This window comes from Oncorhynchus gorbuscha, linkage group LG23 (assembly GCF_021184085.1).
Source record: "Oncorhynchus gorbuscha isolate QuinsamMale2020 ecotype Even-year linkage group LG23, OgorEven_v1.0, whole genome shotgun sequence".
Taxonomy (NCBI): domain Eukaryota; kingdom Metazoa; phylum Chordata; class Actinopteri; order Salmoniformes; family Salmonidae; genus Oncorhynchus; species Oncorhynchus gorbuscha.
This window is the reverse complement of record NC_060195.1, coordinates 61,587,478-61,604,076: the sequence shown is the minus strand read 5'-3', so window position 1 is coordinate 61,604,076 and position 16,599 is coordinate 61,587,478. Positions and strand designations below refer to the sequence as shown.

General features: G+C 42.6%; 2 protein-coding genes across 4 annotated transcripts in view; both read left to right on the top strand.

Annotated features, from left to right (window-relative positions):
* LOC124010445 (guanine nucleotide-binding protein subunit alpha-11-like) overlaps nucleotides 1-5,436 on the top strand; it is a 34,818-nt gene extending 29,382 nt beyond the window's left edge. For both annotated transcript variants that reach the window (XM_046322873.1, XM_046322872.1), the window contains exon 7: nucleotides 101-5,436. In XM_046322873.1, coding sequence (XP_046178829.1) covers nucleotides 101-291 — 191 coding nt within the window. In that variant the 3' untranslated portion in view covers nucleotides 292-5,436. The remainder of the gene's footprint in view (nucleotides 1-100) is intronic.
* Nucleotides 5,437-5,930: 494 nt separating this feature from the next.
* LOC124010835 (TLE family member 5-like) lies at nucleotides 5,931-16,387 on the top strand. Of its 2 annotated transcripts, none has more exons than XM_046323556.1 (8): nucleotides 5,931-6,699; nucleotides 8,419-8,516; nucleotides 8,681-8,744; nucleotides 10,231-10,275; nucleotides 10,961-11,023; nucleotides 11,153-11,227; nucleotides 11,318-11,491; nucleotides 13,435-16,387. In XM_046323556.1, the coding sequence occupies exons 1-8, from the start codon at nucleotides 6,673-6,675 to the stop codon at nucleotides 13,519-13,521; spliced, it is 633 nt and encodes a 210-aa protein (XP_046179512.1). In that variant the 5' UTR covers nucleotides 5,931-6,672; the 3' UTR covers nucleotides 13,522-16,387. The 2 variants fall into 2 exon arrangements, with proteins under 2 accessions (XP_046179512.1, XP_046179513.1); XM_046323557.1 differs by having other exon boundaries at nucleotides 5,932-6,699; nucleotides 11,321-11,491.
* Nucleotides 16,388-16,599: the final 212 nt, after the last annotated feature.

Here is a 16,599-nt window from a genome sequence, read left to right as displayed (position 1 = left end):
TTACCTTCGTGATATACCATGTGTCTGATGGTTTCTGACTACCGTGATGCGGGATTGACTGTGTGTGTGTGTGTGTGTGCTCGTGTCTGTGCCGCCCCAGGTCCCCAGCGAGATGCCCAGGCGGGCCGGGAGTTTATCCTGAAGATGTTTGTGGACCTGAACCCGGATAGCGACAAGATCATCTACTCCCACTTCACCTGCGCCACGGACACCGAGAACATCCGCTTCGTCTTCGCTGCCGTCAAAGACACCATCCTGCAGCTCAACCTCAAAGAATACAACCTGGTCTGAGAGACTCTTGCATACACACGCACACACTCTTCCTAGTTGCACAGCTTAGCCTACACACACACACACACACACACACACACACACACACACACACACACACACACACACACACACACACACACACACACACACACACACACGCGGACACCTATGAAGCTTACACACACCTACATGTCTAGTTGATCTTTCCCCTCCTGCTTTTCACTCCAGCGATTTTAAGACCCCTCTCTTCCAATATCTCTCCTCCCATTCGCTCTGTCATTCCTTCCCTCTTTCTACCCTTTTGCCATAAGCCTGTCCTCTCCCTCGTTCTCAGCAGCTTGTCAGTCTCCTCTTCTCCATACCACACATACACACACGCCATGCAGTATACAGTGACTACGGGAGGGGACTGTGTGTGTGTGTGTGTGTGTGTGTGTGTGTGTGTGTGTGTGTGTGTGTGTGTGTGTGTGTGTGTGTGTGTGTGTGTGTGTGTGTGTGTGTGTGTGTGTGTGTGTGTGTGTGTGTGTGTGTGTGTGTGTGTGTGTGTGTGTGTGTGTGTGTGTGTGTGTGTGCGTGTGAGAAGGTGAGGAAGAGGACCAGTGCGGTCAGTGAACTGTGGGTCTTTATCCCTTGAACCATCAGTCAACTGGCCTGAGATCACATCCTCTGATTTGGTGGAAGGAGTGACCCAAACGCAAGGCAAAAAAACACCTGAGAGGGTGACGTTTTACACTCTATAAGGGAGGGGATAAAGACAGGGAGTGGGGTGGAGATGATGAGGTAACAAAGGAAGCCACTAGGACCCAAGCAGGAAGTGATGTCACACACAAATGAGGAGTCAGACCAAGGATTCTGTTTGCACCTCGCATCGATGAATGTATACTCCGAGTGATCGTTGCAAACGCAAAAAATATATATATAATTAAATATGTTATAAAGTAATTACATATGTAGACAAAATACACTAAGACTGAAAGCACCAGAAGGAGTGGAAAAAGCTAATTGATTAAATATGTGTATCGCTGAGCTTTTTTACAAATAGTTTTTAATAATAGTAACTTGTTGCTACGTCAACTTCTATCTGACGACTAAGAAGTGGTTTGAAAAGTTTTAGAAGCGGTTAACAAAAGAAAATCTCGTATTTAAAAAATTTGCAAAATTGCCAAAATATCACAAAAACAAGATGGTAACCAGAAACGGACTCTAATTTGATCCTTTACAGACGACTGTGGTTGTTCATGTTTAGGTTTGATCACATCGCTTCCCTCCTTCACTGGTATACTGACTGATACACCGGAACCTTCCGTTTGACATCCGCAGTACCATGTTCGAGTTTGATAAACACTACATTAAGATTACCGAACATCCAATACTCGCTACTATGTTCTGATTGGACAGTCGCTGAGGGGGAGGGAGTCATGAATGGATGATGTCATCAGCATACGGTACATCAGTCTGAAAGAATGACATCACGTGTTAAGTTGCCCAGCGACCCAAATAGATGTGCTCTGGAGATTCTGTGCAATCCATCCCCACAAATGACACGGTGGCATCCATTATCCCAGACACACAGGAAGCTTTACGTTGTTTACTTTTTTTTACTGTATAGACACTTTTGTTTGTTGATGAGAGGTGGTTGTTGATTGGTGGGAGCGGGGGACGTATGATCCTGCCTCCCAAATGGACAGCGTACTCTGAAGTCTACAAAAAGTTATTGTTTGTGTATATTTCTGTTTGTAAATACATGTACACAGAAACGCTCCTGTACAAAAACACTCTGTGGTACAAAAAATCTTTGGCAAAAAAAAACACAAAAAAAAGAAAATCCACTTTTTTTCGATAGTGTACTGTTTTTGTTTTCCTATGAATTTGCTAGTATTTATACTGTGATTCTGGATTTCTTTGATGATTGATAATCAGTTGATTATAAGAGGACTACACACACAGAGGGCTGCAGTGAGAGGAAAGGAACAGTCTCAGAACAGAGGTTCTAAACCATCAGGAGCCTTCTAGTCTAGAACATTCTAGATCCTCGGCTCTCCTCTGCAGCTTCTCCTTACTAACACTAGAGCAGATTAGTTATTCACAATATGTTGACTAAAGACAGGATATTAAAAGAGTAACTAAATAAAGATTTTTTTTTTTTTTAATTTAATAATTTATGGAACCAGGTTTGAAGGTGTTGATGAATTTGACTGCTTTTGTTTCTATCATGTTGAAATGCGGTCGGGGCTAGACTTGAGTCTAAACTGCTGTAACGAAACAAACGTCTACTATAGTATGTACTAAATCTCTGCTTTCTTTTTTTATCTTAAGACAATTCCAGATGTACTTTGCCATTCTATCTATATCCATGTTAAATTCTATGGTTTTCTTCTCACATTAAGTCACTTTGTTTCGTTTCATTGATGAAAACTTGTATTTCTCCTCTTGGGTTTCTAATAGGCACAGCTCTGTAACTGCATACATAGGAAATGTACCATATGAACGTAGGTGAATTTTTATAACCAGTGATTGGAGACCAGTACGGTCTATGCTTGCTCTGTCGTTGTAATTTAAACACAGTTTGCGTTGTCGTTGGTTTGAGTTGTTTTAGTTAAAGTTCCGAGGCTTGCTTTGATAGAATCAGTGACGTTGCAGATCTACTTTTGAACCTCTTTCTACAGGCAACTCTTATTCATTATTCTCATTAAGGGCTATCGCCATGCATCAGACAGGCAGGCAGATGGGGAGAGACGGGGCTCAATTCGGTTTTCAATTCATGAAGTGAGTGGAAATTCGTTGAGTGAATTCACAAATCCTAGAAAGCGATGGGCAGTAGAGGACAAGGGTACACTGTTGCGTTCTGTCCTCAAGGGCTGCAGTTTTGCTGTGTTTTTTTTCTGTTGCCTTCTAACCAAAAATGGATTTCTACCTGTGAAATCAGGTGTTTGCAATCCCTAGCCGATTGGTAACATTCATTGATCAAGCAAATGCCGGGGAGAAATGAAAACCAGCAGGAATGCGGACTTCGAAGCATTGGGTCGTGCACCCCTGGTTTTAGGTTCACAGTCAACTAAGCCATTCACTCATGAGTGTTTGTATCAACAAAGACTGTGTGTGAATACAGCTGTGGTAGGATACATGACCAACACTATCATTAGAAGGTTAATTTTTTTACTTTGTATTTCTCTGGATCAACAGTGGATCAGACAAGCTTCCAGCTCCGAATGAGGGAATCTCTCAAGCCCCATGTTCCCTACTTCACTGTTTGATGTGTTATCATCAAGGGTGTGATCCTGGATCAGCTTACCCTCCCTCAATGCTAACCTTAAAGACCCAGTGCAGTCAATTGTGATTTTCCTGTGTTTTGTATAGATTTCTACACTGAGGTTGGAATAATCTTGTGAAAATGGTGATAATGCTATTTTAGTGTAAGAGCTGTTTGAAAAGACCATCTGAAATTTCTGCCTGTTTTGGTGGGATGGGGTTTTGATTTGTCTGTTGGATATCACCATGCAGTAAATTAGTTAATAAACCAATAAATAAAGTTTCAAACCTCTCTGCCAATAACAGCTAGTTTTCAGTTTCCCCCATGCCACTCACACCACTTTGACAGTCCTAGCAAAATTCATGCTTGATAAATTACTCTTGCCAAAAACCTCATTTTGTTAGTTTTCACTCAAAATGCTTCAAAAATAATCAAAGTAAGGTACTTAACTGTTACCCAGAAATTACTTGATTTTGAGGTTTTTAAAAAATGTCTGCATTGGGCCTTTATCCATTAGGGGGGATGCAAAAGTGACCTTAGATCAGTGTTAAGGGGAACTTTCCTTCTAATGTCCTACTGTTAGTTTTACCATCCGGGAGTGTGCTTTGTGCTTGTTGAGGAGATTTTACACATTGTCAATAGACACAACTACAGTAGAGGCAGGTAAACCAGGTGTTAAAATGCTATTCCAAGTTAAAGCATAGCTGCACAACACACAGCTCTAGCACACCTGTGCAGGATTTTGTTTCATACCAGCACTAACACCCCAGTCAACTGATTGAGAACTAATCATGGTTTGGGATTTAGACCGCAACTAGTTGAACCAAGTGTGTTAGTGTTGTACTGGAACTAAAGCCTGCACACTGCAGCCAGTATTAGAGGATGTTATCCAAGTATGACATGCAGTATTTAATTCAGTGTTGACCTGCCCACAAACAATGTGTTGAATACAACTCACATAGCAAACAGACAAGCACTTGGGCTCCTGTACTGCCTCCACAATGAAGGGTGAAAACAGCCCTAACTACAATCATCTAACTTGGTAATTAATCAGTTATATTTATTGGAAACACTACTAATCTCTTGTTTACCACTTTCTGTGGGTTAATTGGTTGGCACTCCTGAAGTGTCTGCACATTAGGGCCCAGAGTTTTTCCTAGGCTTTAACTAGGACCCAGAGTTTTACCTGGTCAGATTAATATGGACATGGTGCATATTGAGAACTTAGCTTGACTTATTTCCTTTCAATCTTTTTTGTAAGATTAAAAAAACATTACCGGAACACTATTGTATTTAGGACCACTTGATTTATTTTTTAATCTAAGGAAACCTGAGGGTTAAACGTTTTAGTTGGTGTATAAAATATACAATGCTGTTTTTGTTTATTTTGTATGTAACCCAAATGTAAATTATGTATTATATTGTGTGCCAACCCAACTCTCTCTAGAGCCAGGCTCTCTCTCTCTTAAGTGCCAACGCTGACATCATCATCAGGGAACAGCCATCTTGGTTGGTCCCATTTTTAAGAACACCAGAGACCTAAACACGTGGCGACTACGCCACCCCTAACAAAAACTATAAGTACACATTTTTTGTGTAATTATATAATTGCATGTATTGTTTAGTGTTGGGAGGAGGTGAGGCCTCGGAAAAATGTATTGGCTGATGCAGAGATCTTGATGAAAGGGTGAAATCGGTTATTGATTGATCGGTTGGTTATGTATTATTGATTTGCAATACTCTCGCCATATTTCTTTTTTGTTGTTGTGTTTTCATGCATTTGTTTCAACCACTGTTGCCTGATCCTCATTCAAACATGAACATGATTTATTACGATCATCGCCGCCTTCTAAGAGAGAACATAATGACAAGGTATCTGTTTTAAATTTAAATAAATTTGTTCGTATACTTGCTGATGGTGTGTGTGTGGTTCATGACTAGTCTGGCATATTCCATGTCTAGAAACAACCCAAGCACTTCTCCTCTAGTCACTATGCACTTCTGTAGTTCTCAGAGGATTTGATGAGTAGGCCTTCAAGTGCCTATGGTTCTGAACAATAGGGGTTGTTTCTGGACCTGGCCCTTGTTCCGTCAAAGAGTGTCTATACAATATGGCTCTTGGGTCTATACAGAGGTTTTCCATCCTCTCTTGGTGTTTTTGAAATGCTGTCTCTCAGAATTGTCAGTTGTCATTCTGTGACTTCTAATAGTGAAATAGATGGAGTGTCACAGAATAGAAATAATCAGTGATGGACATATTTCATCTACATTATGAGGATCATGATACCGAAGTTATGGGAATGGGGTTATTATACATTATGAGCAGGCTATTGTTATGAGTGTTAGGGAACCACCACATCTCACACTTGCGTGCATCATCGGAGGACAGTTCTGCACACCTTCCACCGGGGGCACATGGCAGCAGCAACACTTCCGCAAACTGTAATTTTATACATTTGACATCTAAAATGGGCCTTCGGAGCGCCACCTCATTCTCTCATCACATGCAACGCCCGCTCATCGATGACTCGTACATTTTGTAGCGCAAGGGGTGGTTTCAGTAGTGAAGGCTTGTGTGTGGACATTAGCTAGCTAGCCAGCTATCGGTAGCTAGCTAACGTATTGTGGAGTTGAAGACGCTTTTCAAGAACAGATTTTCGACACGATTGCCCCACTTGACAGTAGCTAGAATATCTACGAGGAATTGGACAATATACAAATCTGCTACCTAAACTTACGTTGGCTCGCTTCTCTGCTAAGATTTGCTAGCTAGTTAGTTGGCTAACAAGAAAGGATATTGCTGTGACTTTGTCAACATCTACCTAGCCCAGATTTATTTTAAGATTATTCGTAATCGGTGCCATATCTAATTTTGCACGTCTTGATGTTCAGCCTTTGTTGGTGCAATTTGTTAATTTTTAGCCAGGAACCAAATCAAAACCAACGCTAGCTAGCCAACAGCGTTGGAGAAAAAACAATCACGGCGCGAGACCGGGTAACTGGTGTCCTAGATAACGTTAAGATAAATACATAGCCAACATTAACGTAGCTGTCTAAAAAACAAGAAAGGGAAGACGTTATAGTTGTCCAAAAACGGGGTCTAGATATTTTTGTCCTGGTTGCTGAGGAACACCGATAAATCCATTGACATGATGTTTCCACAATCAAGACACTCGGTAAGTAGCTAACGTTAGCATAACTAGCTCGATGATAGCTAAATTCTAGCTATTCTAGCTAGCCACATAAGCAATTAAGCTTTATCCATGTAAGAATAAAGGGGATATCTACGATGGCCGTGGTATGTTTTCATTTGTGTTGTTGATGATGGATTCAATCGCTTGTCTGTCACGCGCCCCCGGCATTTGTTTACATTCCAGGCTAGCTCCCACTTAGCTAGCTAACGTTAGCTAACCAATATTACTAACTACAGCGGTTTTCATTAAGCTTTGTGAATGGATTTTTACATTTTAGCCAGTCTATATTACTATACTAAACGTTTTCCACTCATTAGTAATGTGACATATTTGAACAGGGATATCTCAGCTAGCTAGGTAAAGTGACATGTGCTAATAAAACGTAGCCTAGCCAACGTTGCTAGCTAGATCACTTTTCTTATTGTCTGTCTTAGTCAAACCTAAACCTTAAGGGCATGTGGAATTAAGTCAGTTAATTCATACAATAATAATTAAAAGTTACCCTTGATTGAGGATTCAATGGATGTCTTTAATTTGGATCCTTGATTACATTTTAGTCTCAAGGACTTCCTGCCACTATGCCATTTGGGATCACTACAGAAGTGGATGTAATATAGAATAAAAATATGCCATTTAGCAGACTATTTTATTCAAAGCGACTTAGTCATGCCCACATTTTATGTATGTGTGGCCCAGGGAATCGAGCCCACAACCCTGGCGATGCAAGTGCCATGCTCTACCAACTGAAATATACGGGATGTTGTGGCTATATAATTTAGGCCTAAAGGTTTTTAAATTAATACTGGTGTGCTAATGATGATAGTGGGTGGGAAATAAGAATGTACACAGTTTAGGGTTGAGCCTATTTCTGTGCTTCTTCTTTCTCTTTGGCGTCCTACTTCCCCTTAGGCCGGGATTGTAGTTCACACTAATCAGGGTTTGTCCCTGCATAAACCTGTCCTCTCTCAATTCTAGTAGTGACCAGCCCCTCCTGGAGAGTGTGTGTGCTCTACTGGGTGCACAGGCTTTTGCTCCAACCCTACTAATCACCTCATCAGGAGGACCTTTGATTAGCTAAACCAAGTGTGTTTGTGTAGGGGCTGGAGCAGAAGCATTCACAGCCAGTAAGTCTCCAGGATGGTAGTTGTAGAGCCCTGGTGTAATTTGGGTGGTGGCCTCCTTCCACCAGTCTGAAGTAGTAAGGCCTTGATGAGAAGCTTAACACTGGATTATGGCTCTGACTCAGCCTGGGGTCATTCTTGTTAGTTGGCCACCTCTGGAAACTCTAACACTGACCATACTCACAGACTCACACATCCTCTCAGCCTGCGCTAATATTATCCCCCCCACCCCAGCCCCTGGTAAAAGCCTAGAAAAAAACCCTGCTGTAAGGTTAATCTCAGAGGTCAAGCCCTCTGTTACTAAACAAACAATACCACCCCCATCTGTCTCACTCTCACACACACACAGTCACAAACCGTGCCTGTTCCCTTTCTATCACACACCCAGGTGTACGCCCCTTCTGATAAACATACAGTCCCACATACAGGGGGAGTGAAGAAATGCACACGTCAGTGAGAGGGGTAGGGGATGGAAACGCAGCTTCTCACTGGTTGTTGATATCTTGTTGATTGTCTAACTGTTTGTTGTTGTTGTCTTGGGGATTCTGACTGTTGTATGTTTGTTATTGTTGTCTCCCAGGCTTCCTCCCAGTCCTCCCAGCCTCTCAAGTTCACCACCTCTGACTCCTGCGACCGCATCAAGGACGAGTTTCAGTTCCTACAAGCACAATACCATAGGTAACACTGAAACACACACATGCTCAGTCACACACTGAAAATACCCACCTACACACACCCACAAACACTCATGTCACACACACTGCGTGCACTCAGATTCCAACATGCACTCACTCATATATATAGACATGTTCCTTACCAAATGTTGTCATATATCCAATCAGCTTGAAGATGGAGTGTGACAAGCTAGCTAGTGAGAAGTCAGAGATGCAGCGTCATTACATCATGGTGAGTGACATCATCACCTCTTCTTTTACTTTTAGCCAACCTAGGATACACGTTGGCCATTACTACAATTCTCTCAGATATAGAGTACCAGTCAAAGGTTTGGACACCTACTCATTCCAGGGTTTTTATTTTATTTTTACTATTTTCTACATTGTAGAATAATAATAGTGAAAACATCAAAACTATGAAATAACACACATGGAATCATGTAGTAACCAAAAACGCGTTAAACAAATCAAAATATATTTGAGATTCTTCAAAGTAGCCACCCTTTGCCTTGATGACAGCTTTGCACACTCTTGGTAGTCACCTGGAATGCATTTCAATTAACAGGTGTGCCTTGTTAAATGTTAATTTCTATGGAATTTCTTTCCTTCATGCGTTTGAGCCAATCCAGAGAAAAAAGGGAAACGACAGTCCATCATTACTTTAAGACATGTAGGTCAGTCAATCTGGAAAATTTCAAGAACTTTGAAAGTTTCTTCGGGTGCAGTCACAAAAACCATCAAGCACTGTGATGAAACTGTCATTCGAGTTAACTGCACCTCGGAATTGCAGCCCAAATAAACGCTTCACAGATTTCAAGTACAGACACATCTCCACATCAACTGTTCAGAGGAAACTGTGTGAATCAGCCCTTCATGGTCGAATTGCTGCAAAGAAACCACTACTAAAGGACACCAATAAGAAGAGACTTGCTTGGGCCAAGAAACACAAGCAATGAACATTAGACTGGTGGAAATCTGTCCTTTGGTCTGATGAGTCCCATTTGGGGATTTTTGGTTCCAACCACCGTGTCTTTGTGAGACACAGAGTAGGTGAACGGATGATCTCCGCATGTGTGGTTCCCAGCATGAAGTACGGAGAATGTGGTGTGGGGGTGCTTCTCTGGTGACATTGTCTGTGATTTATTTAGAATTTAAGGCACACTTAACCAGCATGTCTACCACAGCATGCTGCAGCGATACGCCATCCCATCTGGTTTGCACTTAGTAGGACTATATTTTGTTTTTCAACAGGATAATGACCCAACACACCTCCAGGCTGTGTAAGGGCTATTTGAAAAAGGAGTGCTGCGTCAGATGACCTGGCTTCCACAATCACCCGACCTCAACCCAATGGAGATGTTTTGGGATGAGTTGGACCATCCAACAGGTGTTCAGCATATGTGGAAACTATTGGAAAAGCATTCCAAATGAAGCTGGTTGAGAAAAGGGTGGCTACTTTGAAGAATCTCAAATATATTTTGATTTGTTTAACCCGTTTTTTGGTTACTACATGATTCCATGTGGGTTATTACATAGTTTTGATGTCTTCGCTATTCTACAGTGTAGAGAATCGTAAAAATAAAGAACCCATTGAATGAGTAGGTGTGTCCAAACTTTTGACTGGTACTGTACACAAGTGTATTGAGGGCTAGGGATTGATTTGGAATTCTGCAGTATGTTAGTGTTAAGTCACAAACTCCCAAATCTTCTTTTTGCAGTACTACGAGATGTCTTATGGACTGAACATTGAAATGCACAAACAGGTAACTTATTTTCTCTCACTCTCTTTCCCCCCTCTCTTCCCCCTTCTCTCTCTCTCTGGTACTGTGTTGTATGGTAAAGCCAGTGTTGGGACCATAGAGATTGTTAGAAGATGCAACATTGCATCTTTCCCATTATGGCATCTGTGAGAGCATTGGCACCATTGAGGCCATCGCCATTTTGAAGTAGTACATTTTCTTATTCTACTACTTCTAAGTTGGTAAACAAACTGAAAGGGTGCACACGGCCACCAAGACTGTGTTGTTTGAAACGGTATAAAGCCACGGTTAGCCTAGTGGTTAGAGTGTTGGACTAGTAACTGGAAGGTTGCAAGTTCAAACCCCCGAGCTGACAAGGTACAAATCTGTCGTTCTGCCCCTGAACAGGCAGTTAATCCACTGTTCCTAGGCCGTCATTGTTCCTAGGCCGTCATTGAAAATAATAATTTGTTCTTAACTGACTTGCCTGGTTAAATAAAGGTTAAAAAAAAATTTAAAAATGGCTGCTCCGTCCTGATGATCTGAATGGAATTTTGTGATCCTTCCTTAACCCATAGGAAGTACCACTCAGTTAACTACTTAAAAATGGTGAGTGTCTTCAATGGTGCTGCCCATGCTAAAACGGGCTTTGGGCACTAGACACCTCTATCTCTATGATTCTGACTGTCAGTCTGTCTCTTCTCCCCAGGCTGAGATCGTGAAGAGACTAAACGGGATCTGTGCTCAGGTTCTCCCCTACCTATCTCAAGAGGTATTACACTCTCCTCTCTACACATACTTTTCCTTAGGATAACATAATCCCATATCAACGTGCTGTACAATGTCAATCTGTTTAATTCTGTACAATAGCTAAATGTGTTTGGATGTGTGTGTGTTGCAGCATCAGCAGCAGGTCTTAGGGGCCATAGAGCGAGCCAAGCAGGTCACTCCTCCTGAGATGAACTCTATTATACGGGTAGGCTGGTGTGTGTGTTAACCGCGCATACGTGACTCGTGTATGAATATGTGTGTGTATATAACCATGTGTATCTGTCTGTGCGTTTAGCAGCAGCTCCAGGTGCACCAGTTGTCTCAGCTCCAGGGCTTGGGCCTCCCCACGATGGCCCCTCTCCCCATGGGTCTGTCTGCTCCCAGCCTCCCCCCAACCTCCAGCGCCGGACTGATGTCCCTGTCCTCCATCCTGGCCTCTCACTCCCACTCACAGGCAGCACATGCACAGGTAACACACACACACACCTACCATCGGCAACACACCTCTCCAGGGCTCTACAGTGTGACCATTTCACTCGCATATGTGACTAAAAATAAATATGCGCTAAACGGTCAAAGTGATGTATCCAAGTGGGGACTTATACCCCCAGAACCAATATTGCCGTGGTTGTAGTATTTCTGCTATTTTATGGTTGGTAATCACACAAAGAACTACCAATACCATAATGCAACACGCAGTTCAATGAGCCAATCGTAGCATAATGTATTCCGAGGCTGGAGCTACCTCAGTAGGCTGGAAACGCAAGCCTTTGAATAGCTACCTTGAGAGGATCTGCATTCACCTCTGTCAGGAGAAGGATGAAGAGGATCACATTTTATTTTAAATGAGTACCATGAGGAAATCGCTCAGCTTGGTTGCAAAAATGTTAACCGTTCGCCTCATTTCAGTTTGTGACAAAACATGCAAGTAGTGTACAGAATCATTGTACAATCTAATATATTTTCCATAACCAAACATTATATTTTCACTGTTTTGAAGCTGGTGCACAAAAAATAAACTTAAGACCGGGAATCATAGAAATAGTGGACATAGAACGGATCTACCACTTCTTCGAGTTGCTTTCAATGAGAATGTCAGGTCTATAACTCCACATTTCTATGTGAATTTGGTCCGGTCACCCAAAAAGTTACATATTGCAGCTTTAAGCTACAAGATCAACAACAAGAGCCCGATGTGTCTGCCAGTGATACTGATGTGGCTGAACCCATGGTTGTCGAGCGACCAGCAACACGAGAAGACAAAGCTTTCGCTAGCACAAATAATGATGTTAGCGTCAACGTTGCTCTGCTAGCCAGTGTCACTGCCAGCGCGAAGCATACAAGTACATTGAGGTGAATGAAAGCTTATGTTTTGCAAGTATTGTAAGGCCGAACCAATACTTGCAAGGCAGTATTCTAGCTTTGTGGTGGGGACACCTCATTTAAAAGGAAATGTAAAAAAAAGTCATTCATCATCTCCAGCTCCCTCCCAACACCACCATATGTGAAATTAATGCTTTTTTAAATGTTTGTAGTCAAAAAGACAGAGGAAGATTAGTGTTTCCAATGACATCAACCAATTCTTAGACAATTTAGTATGGAATGCCTACTTTTAATTGGAACCAATTAGGACTAGGCATTCCATACTAAATTGTCTAAGAATTGGTTGATGTCATTAGAAAGACATTTCTTTCTTTTCTAGTCTTTTTGACTGCAAAACATAGCGTTATTTTCACATATGTTGATGTAGTGCCTGAGATGGTGAGAAATGGTGAAACGGAGAGACACTGTTAAACACAAAGTGTCAAAAAGCACATCTCAAGACCAACAAACAACACTTCAGTCGGCTGTGAATTGGCAGGTAACGCGCACGCACCCCCCAGCAGGTAACGCGCACCCACCCCCCAGCAGGTAATGCGCACCCACCCCCCAGCAGGTAATGCGCACCCACCCCCAGCAGGTAATGCGCACCCACCCCCAGCAGGTAATGCGCACCCACCCCCAGCAGGTAACGCGCACCCACCCCCAGCAGGTAACGCGCACCCACCCCCAGCAGGTAACGCGCACCCACCCCCAGCAGGTAACGCACCCACCCCTAGCAGGTAACGCACCCCCTAGCAGGTAACGCACCCCCTAGCAGGTAACGCACCCCCTAGCAGGTAACGCGCGCACACCCCCTAGCACCAAATATAATCTTGAACGGAGTGATATTGTCTTACGTGAGGATATGTTGCTCAAACAACATCTTTTGGTTTTATTTGTCTGCCACTTGTGGGGTCTTCCTGTATTTGGTAACGCGTGCGCACCCCCATAGCAGGTGACACACACACGCCCCTACAGGTAACCCACACATGACAGTTTACGGCTCTCTTCCACTCCTTGTGTTTTGTTCTCTGGTCTCCTCCCCACCAGGCTCAGGCCCAGCTGGCTAAAGAAGACAAGGCCAGAGACGCAGCAGAGAGAGAACAGAGGGAAGAAGACGGAGACAAGTCCGACTGATGGTGGAGCGTGGATGGGAAGGAGTGGAGAGCGGGGCGAGGGTGAGACAAGTTGGACTGATGGACAACCAGGCGTGGATCTACTGTGGGAGGGCTAAGGGGGAGGGGGGGTGAGTTGAGTGTTCATACAGTAGGTGTCACCCCGTGGTTCAGGTCTCTAGAATTACTCTCTGGGCCTCCACTCCATCGCTTCCTTATCCTTCTTTTTCATCTTCTATTATCATCAAATCAGTTCGTCACCAAGCCTGTTGGACAGGTCTCCTCTGTCTGACTCCTTCCTCTTTTCCTTTCCTCTCCTCTGTTCACTATTGCTGCTGACAACCCATTGCCAACAGATACTACCCTGACCTCTAACCCAGAGATGTGGACTCGAGTCACGTGACTTGGACATTTTATGACTTGACATTTTATCAAGCGCCCCACTCTCCACTGTCCTGCGGTATTTATTTAGCAAACGTGATAACACATCACTCCCAACAAACAAAAGCAAGAACTCTTAACCCGAAATGTTACAGCAGACTACACCTAAACTCTAGGGGAAGAAAACGAGATGACTTCTCAGTCTAATCAACTAGGCTACTGATACCAACCAGGTGGTAATGTTATGTAGCCTATTTTATAGACCATTTATTTGTGTTAGGAGAAAATGTGAATGTGATCAAATTTGGTTTAAGCTAAATTCAAACTTGGACTAGCTAGGCTGCCTTGACCTTTTCAATCTAAAACTATTAACTGAAATTAATCAAACACTACTGATTTACATGGACTATGTGAGTTACTTTTGAATTAAAGTTGCAGAGGCCTACACGATGCAAACCTGCATAAAGCAAGCCCTGTGAGTTGTATTGTCCAATTGCAATTGTTTTGTCTGTAGAGGAAACCCCTGTTTAGTCTAGTTTTTAAATATAATTCATGTGAACAAGTACAGGGTTGCTGCAGTTTGACAGGGGTTTTCATCCTCCCTAGGGCCAGGAGTAAAAATAATAATAATAATCTTGGGTCCCACTCACATCATTGTCCATATAAAAACCATTTTACAACTGATTCATGACTGTCATACCCTATAAAGTCCTTATACCTGGTTAGGTTACCAGATTAGGGAAAGGTCTGAGCCCCAGGGGAAACTAACCACTCTGGGACCTGTGGTGCCATCTCTGCATCAGGGCATCTGGATCAGTCCCCAAAAATTGTTGCGTTCAGTTTTTAAAACACGTTGGTCCTAAATCATTGCAGTTGCAATGAAATTGGCATAAAACACTTAACCGTTGACTTGAGGACTCGAAACCCAAAATTAGGAACTTGTGACTTGACTCGACCTGAGCTGTGGGACTTGACTTGAGACTTGCCCGTTATTTCTTGGGACTTGACTCAAAGCTTAAAACTTGAGACTTGCAAAATTGTGACTTGGTCCCATCTTAGCGCTAACCCTTTAACCCCTGACCTGTGTTCCTTTTCTCCTAGTAGAAGTTGCCCTTAAACTCAGATTTAAACGATCAAAACATTACTGACCTTTGATCAGTGTCTACGGACGACTTCCTCCTGTAGGTCTCTGCTGATTGGCTGCTAACTCTGCTCACTGATCTCACAGACAGTGTTCTGAAAGGGCCACTTGAGTAAGACAGTCGAGTGTAAAAGTCATAGGAGCTAGAGCGAGTGTGTGTGTGCAAACTTACGTTTTATTTTTATCAACCACCTTTCGTATTCTCCCTCCCGCCCCTGTCTGTCCACTCTCTTAACTGACAGTCTATGGTCCAGTCCCAAATCAACCCCTAGCCCCTAAGCACTTCCCCTTAGATGGAGGAAGTGTCCGAGGGGTAAGGGTTGATCGTGGACGAGGCCTAAATCTAACGGGACCTAAACTTCACATCAATCATGTGCTCATTCAGATCAGATCCTATTGGTAGAAAGGGAGAGGAATACATTTGCATATGTCGTTCTGTTGGTTAGCATAGCACTTGGAGCTAGAATGTGTGGTGAGCGAGCATGGTGCCAAACCGTTGAACACAGCTGTAGCGCACTAACCTATTACCTACCCTCAGACGCATAACTGTCTTTCTAATTCAAGGCGATAAGTTTTAGTTCTTCTCCAGGACAGTAGGTGGCAGCAATGCCACACCAAACCAGACCCAGGGCTGTATTCAATCAAACCCCAGTATTTACACAGACTTTATTCCCCCCCCCAAATGGGTTAATTAAAATCACAGGACCCTAAAAATGTACTACTACTGCCAGGTAGACTCCCCTCACAGGTAGATGCTTCAAGTTTTCAGAATAGGAAATGTGTTTTCGGGCAGTAGTTTGTAAACCAAGACACTGTAAACTTTGCTATTGCAGGTTTGATTGAATTTAGAGCAAAACTCTGACATGAATGGTTTGTGTGTTTCTGTTGTGAAGGGCCCATTTATATATCAATATACATATATACTTTTTTAAGCATTTTTGTATGTTTCAAAGCTGCTTTTGGTGTGTATGCGTGTGATGGAAGATGACGTGTCAGTGCAGCGTGTGTATTATGTGATGTGCTATGGAAAGAGGTACTACCCAATATCCCCCCCCCTCCTCTCCTGCCCCCTTGACAATGCTGAGGAAATGTCACCTCCTTGTTGAGCTTTGTAAATGTAATTTTTAAAACTCTTTACTTTGTCGTTATATGTGAAACTTCATAAGTGTGTACTTGGCGATAATGTATGTCATCTGTGTTATGAAAAACCAATACTTATAACTTCATTTAAAAGAAGAGATGTGGAGGGGAAAAGTCGCATCTAATGTAAACCAAACAAACAAACATTGACTACACAACATGACTGAAAGCGCTCGGCAGTAAGGAAATGTCTATGGTGCCTTACAAATAAATGACTCAATGGAGAGACTGTTTCTAGTGGTTTTTCTATTTGTGTGTCTGCATTTGCTTGCCTGTGGGTGTCGATGAGTTAGCCAGGTAACTTTGATAAACAACCAGAAATAATTTCTGGTTTATTAAAAAAGCTTAAATTAACCTGGAAGTTTTGATCCCTTGGTTTTCCTCACTTTTAATTGTTAAATGGGGATTACATTTTTTTGGTAATTTTGTCAACAGTCT

Bases quoted from the DNA above. Each gene is read 5' to 3' on its own strand.
- LOC124010835 (XM_046323556.1), top strand. From the start codon at position 6,673: ATGATGTTTCCACAATCAAGACACTCG. The intron at 8,745-10,230 runs GTGAGTGACATC...TTCTTTTTGCAG, and splicing joins TGCAGCGTCATTACATCATG to TACTACGAGATGTCTTATGG. The intron at 11,024-11,152 runs GTATTACACTCT...TGTGTGTTGCAG, and splicing joins TCCCCTACCTATCTCAAGAG to CATCAGCAGCAGGTCTTAGG.